The sequence below is a fragment of the Eschrichtius robustus genome, chromosome 15 (genome assembly GCF_028021215.1).
Source record: "Eschrichtius robustus isolate mEscRob2 chromosome 15, mEscRob2.pri, whole genome shotgun sequence".
Classification (NCBI taxonomy): Eukaryota; Metazoa; Chordata; class Mammalia; order Artiodactyla; family Eschrichtiidae; genus Eschrichtius; species Eschrichtius robustus.
This window is the reverse complement of record NC_090838.1, coordinates 47,234,506-47,240,000: the sequence shown is the minus strand read 5'-3', so window position 1 is coordinate 47,240,000 and position 5,495 is coordinate 47,234,506. Positions and strand designations below refer to the sequence as shown.

General features: G+C 39.2%; 1 protein-coding gene across 1 annotated transcript in view; it reads right to left on the bottom strand.

Moving 5' to 3' along the window:
* Window positions 1-4,899, bottom strand: part of CFAP36 (cilia and flagella associated protein 36) — a 32,695-nt gene extending 27,796 nt beyond the window's left edge. Inside the window, exons 1-3 of the mRNA XM_068565129.1 lie at window positions 4,601-4,899; window positions 1,697-1,761; window positions 980-1,081 (exon numbers count right to left, since the gene is read on the bottom strand). Of these exons, the coding sequence (XP_068421230.1) occupies window positions 980-1,081; window positions 1,697-1,761; window positions 4,601-4,715 (282 nt within the window). The 5' untranslated portion in view covers window positions 4,716-4,899. The remainder of the gene's footprint in view (window positions 1-979; window positions 1,082-1,696; window positions 1,762-4,600) is intronic.
* Window positions 4,900-5,495: the final 596 nt, after the last annotated feature.

Here is a 5,495-nt window from a genome sequence, read left to right as displayed (position 1 = left end):
ACTTGGCTGTGGACTTTGCACTAGTTCCTTAATATATCTGTGCATTAGTTTTCTCATTTCTAAATGGAAGTAAAATAGTACCAATTTCTTAAGGATTGTCAGGAAGATTCAATGAGATAATACATGCCAATTGCTTCACACAGCAGCTAGGGACTTCCCTGGTGGCGCAGTGGTTAAGAATCCGCCTGCCAATGCAGGGGACACGGGTTCGATCCCTGGTCTGGGAAGATCCTACGTGCCGCAGAGCAGCTAACCCACATGCCACAACTACTGAGCCTGTGCTCTAGAGCCCGCGAGCCACAACTACTGAGCCTGCATGCCACAACTACTGAAGCCTGCATGCCTAGAGCCCGTGCTCCACAACAAGAGAAGCCACCACAATAAGAAGCCCACGCACCACAACGAAGAGCAGCTCCCGCTCACCGCAACTAGAGAAAGCCTGCACGCAGCAACGAAGACCCAATGCAGCCAAGAATAAATAAAGACCTTGGTGAAAATGAAAAATGTTTAAAAAAAAAACAAAAAAAAACAGCAGATAGCATGAGCCGTCAGTAAATATTAGTTATAAATATACATAAGACCTACTTCAATCCAGCACTGCAGAACTAATGAGACAATAAAATTAGTTCTAAGAGAAGGAAGCCCAGGAACTGTGTACTATGTATCTGCTAAGATTAGAAACCGGGCAACTGCAAAATTGTCAGAGATCTATATAAATAAAACAGTAGTTTGCATAAAGCCTGTGATCTAGTATAGTTCTGAGTTCAGAAAGTTCCTTTTTAATAGCATCAGTTCATTATGCCTCAAATTATCATTTCTCAAGGTTGCTATAAAAAAGAACCCATATGTGATAAATTGGCTTTTCACTCTTACAATGTCTAGAATATTATACTTTGACAACCAAACATAGCAAATTTAAGTGAAATCTGAGCATTTTTGTTAAAATTATATATTAGCAGAATAAAACAAAAAAAAAAACCTGTGATGTATGGGTCTTCGCAAGAGGAGAAGTGCATGCTTCTTGAAATTGATCTTCATTAATTCCAATTTCTTTAAGGTAACTTTCTAACAGCTTTTCAACCTAAAAATAGAAAGTTTAATTTTTTTCCTTTTGTAATTTACATAGAAAAATTCCAAATTCCAAATTTTACATTGAGTTTAGAAAAGTATAATCAAATGCTTGTTTGCAATTATTAATGTACATAAAATTATATTATATGGCAGTGACAATGTCTTTCACCGAAAAAACAAACAACAAAAAAGTGAAAATTTTTGCAGAGAATCAAAAGAAATTTTATTTACTCTCCCAGAAATCACTGAAGTCAGGATTATGAAGTTTGATGCGGTATAACTCTTCTGCTACCCAGAGCTATTTCTTAAAATCTCAAGACAACATGGCTAAATTAATAATTAACACTCCCCTGGATGTATCAGCAGAAGAATAAGAATAAAATTTAAATACCAGATGCAAGATCCCTTAAAATAGTTGTCCTAAATCTATTTCTTACATTCTAGAGTCATAAGGATTGAGATGCACAGAGAACCCTTGGAGTCTAATGCAACTGGTAGTACTATTAGGGTAGATTGGAATTTTTTAATTAAAGAATTTTAATGGAAAAATCCATTTTTAAAATTCAGAACATCTTGAATTAATATTATTCGAATTACATTTAAAATCAGGTAAAAATATACTCACTAGTTCTTTGTACTCCTGATGAATCTCCGTATAGGTCAATTTGCTTTCTTCTTCATCATCAAAAACTAAATTTAAAAGAAAAATATTGCATAGTGTAAAAAAACAAGTCATTTCATTAATGCAAATATCAAAGTCCACTCTAGTTGTCTTACAAATAGAACTCTCAGTCTTATAAACCAGCTCTTCTGCTTTAAATTCTTGGGATTAAAAAAAGATGTATATATGCATGTGTGTGTGTGTGTGTGTGTGTATAGTGTTAGTTGTAAACAAGTTTTTTTTCCTACTTAAAATCTACTTCATATGGAAGATGAACACTAATTTGCTACTTTTCAATCAATAATATAAGGCAACAATTTCTTTATAAACTTTAAATGGAACATTATTGTTGATAGTTTTTAAATAATTCCTTTTACAACAGGTTCCAGATTATTTCATCATACTGGAACGTTGCTGATCCAAATTTTACTGAAAGTTACTAGGACTTTTTTATTACATATAAATCAATAATGAAATAAAAATAAATAAAAACAAATGTTTACTGAATGATCATATGTGTGAAACAATGTAGATTAGAAAGATATATATTCCCTCAAGAAGCTACAGTGTGATTAAGGAAAGAAGACAAACTCATGAATTGTAAACAATAAACCCCCTTTTTATAATATTCCCCCCAAATGATCTTTCTAAAATGCAAAACTAACTTCTGTAATTTTCTATTTAAAACTCTTCAATTACTGCTCATTGCCTAGAGAATAAGTCTAAAATACTTAGAAGACCAGACAAAACCCTCCAAGACTGGATCCCAAATCTCAACTCCCACCACTCCAAAAACCAAACTTTGCACTCTTAACAATACACAATTACTTGGAATACTGACAAATGTAACACAAAAAGACAAAAAAGCCCCATGCCTTTGCTCAAGCCCTTAGATCTCTTTGCCTTTACCCGGCCCTCCTTCTCCCAACCATTCTCCAAAATATTGCAAGTGGCACATTTTCCATGATCTGCTACCCACTCCCAACTCCTAGGCTAGTTAGATTCCTTCCTCTGAACTCTTGCAATACACAGCACCATGTGTCTACCCTTACTATAACACCTGCCACTTTACATTTAAATTCCATTTACCTGTTTGTCTTCCCCACCAAATTGCAAACTTCTCAAGCACAAGGATTTGTTTTATTCATCTTTCTACCCTCAGCTTCTGGCCGAACGACACTCAATAAATTTTGAAATAAAGGCTGATATTACAGAGTAGTACAAAACTAATTTTTAAATTATCTGAGGTGATGAATAGCACATTGACAACCCAAAGTCAGCAAAACATAAACATTATTATTTCAAGTGTCACTGGGATGTTACTTCCATTTCTCCTGGCACCTGCTCTATATAACACTGGGCATACATGCAATATAGCAGCTACTAAAGCTGTTTTCAGTTAATTTTGAAGCCAAATTACTACATTACATGTTTATAAGGTTGAGGATTACTGTTTCCCTGTAAAATTACACAATCAGGTGTGTTACAACTGAAATGCAGCCACTTTTGACATCCGGGGATAAAAAGAACGATGCTTTTTTTTTTTTTTTCCATTTCAGCATTTAGTTTCATTCAGTAGGGTAAATGGAATCAAAAGGTGACATAATTTCCTTTTTCTCCTAAAGGAGGTCAGAATACCACCACATGCTTCATCAGTCTCATAATAGCATTTTAAATTCTTAAAAAGAGCAGAAATAAAAGTTATTTTGAACTTATTTTAAAAATTACCGGTAAGAACAATACTTAATAAATACTATTTGAATTTTGCTCATGGCAATGAGAATGTAATGAAAAGATTCAGTGGTCAGAGAAAATTTCCTCTTTACCGGCTTCATGGAATCTTAGGGCTGAAAGGACTCTTAAAGGATCATCCAGGATAACCAACCATTTGATAGTTGAATTCCCCTCTATAATAACTCCATTAAGTTGTTGTCAGATTCCTTCAAACACTGCTAGTGGCTGGGGAGCTCATTACCTCATGAGGCAGGCTAATTTATCTGGGATACTCTCTGTTATGAAGCACTTCCTTCACAGAAATTTGTTCCCCTCTAGCTTGTACCCACTGACCCTAGCTCTATCTCACTGAACCTTACAAAAACAAGTCTAATCCCTCCAACATAAGACAGATGTTCAAACAATTAATGGATATGACTACCCTTGAAGTCTTGGCCGGCTAAACAACTGCGACAACAGCCTGTAATTATTCATATGACATCGTTTCTGGTTCCTTTTCCATGAATGGGCTCCAATTTGTCTCTAAGAACTGAATGCAGAACTCCAAAGCGTGAACTGATCAGAACCTGGAGGTACCCTTTCCTCACAGGAAATGTTCTGACACGGTTACATAACTCATTTGTTGTAAGATACCCTCCATTTTTGGTATAACCGAGACTCAGAGAACTCAAAAAAGGGAATACAGGCCACCGAGATCACCGGCTCTGGGCCTGCTGGGGTAATCACACACCCCTCGCCCACCCACTTTTCGGTCAACTGTTGGGATCAGAAGGAACTCAGAAGCAAACTGACGTCTCCCCTCCCAAGTCACTGGGGAAGTTGTTGAAGAAACCCACACAAACAGTGCACCTGCCCAGGGCAGAAAGGTGCAGGATGGGGTGAGAGACCCAACATAGGATTATAAAGTCTGATGTTTTTCGGATGTGTGCTTGGGCCCAGGGGGAAAGTTATCTCGGTCCTCGTTTTCATTTCCGTGAAGGAAAGGACGGGCGCAGTGACAGCAACACATCCTAAAAACCAGCTCTAAACCTGGCAGACAGGAGTGGAGACCGGGGAGATGAAAGGCAGTTTGTGGAGAGGCTGTTGGCGTGAGAGAGGTGAGAAAGGATTGACGATTCGGGATCTGAATTTTACCTTCACATTTCTGCTCCACAAAGTCCAAGATGGGAATGGACCAGTCCGGGCCCCGCAGAAACCCTGCGATGCTCTCCACCACCCATTCCACCTCGTCCTCTTCTTCCGCAGCCATTCCGCCCCCGAGGGCCGCCGCGGAAGCCTAGGCCAGACCCCCGGAGCCCGGAAGGCCTTGCGGCCGCAGGGAGCCGAGAGGAAACGGGAAGACAAGTTGCTCCCGCAGTCTCGCAGTCACCTGGATGAAAGCTACAAACCAGTTAACTTAAAACGGTCGCTATGGCAACACGCGTAGCCGCCCCTAGAAGCCGCCCGGAAGTGAAACCAGCTTCCGCGGAGCTACCGCGTCTTAGAGAGAGGTATTTGAAGAACTCTCCCGATTGGCTGGAAAGGAACAGTATTGTGTCGAAAGGTAGCCTTCCGCCCATTGGCCCGGAGCTGCTGGGGCAAAGAGTAGAAGTGTAGCCATTGGCTGGAAATCCTGGAAAGAATTTCAGCGCTCCCTCTAGATAAATTCTTGGGACCAAGGTTTAGAAATGGCGCTGTGAAGGGCGAACTCACCTGGACTCTGACTGAAAATTTTAAAGGCTTCAGTTCACGGTTGTATCCCCACCACTCAGTCCCGACCATTTTCAGACCCGCTGGCCCAGAAACTTTGCAATTAAAAGGTTGTTTGAAAATACAAACCTGAGCAAAGTAGCTCTGTAAGACTTGCTGATTCGCTCTGCAGTCAGTTTGCATCCTGTAGCTGAAGGCGGGTCTTTAAACTTTCCTGCGCAGATAGAAATAACTAGAATTGAGTTTTTCAAGGGCAAAATCAAAGTAAATGTTCCTATAAATAAATGTCTGGGTAACCAACCCTTTTGTTAAGTAACACTAACTCTACTTTTAGATTGGG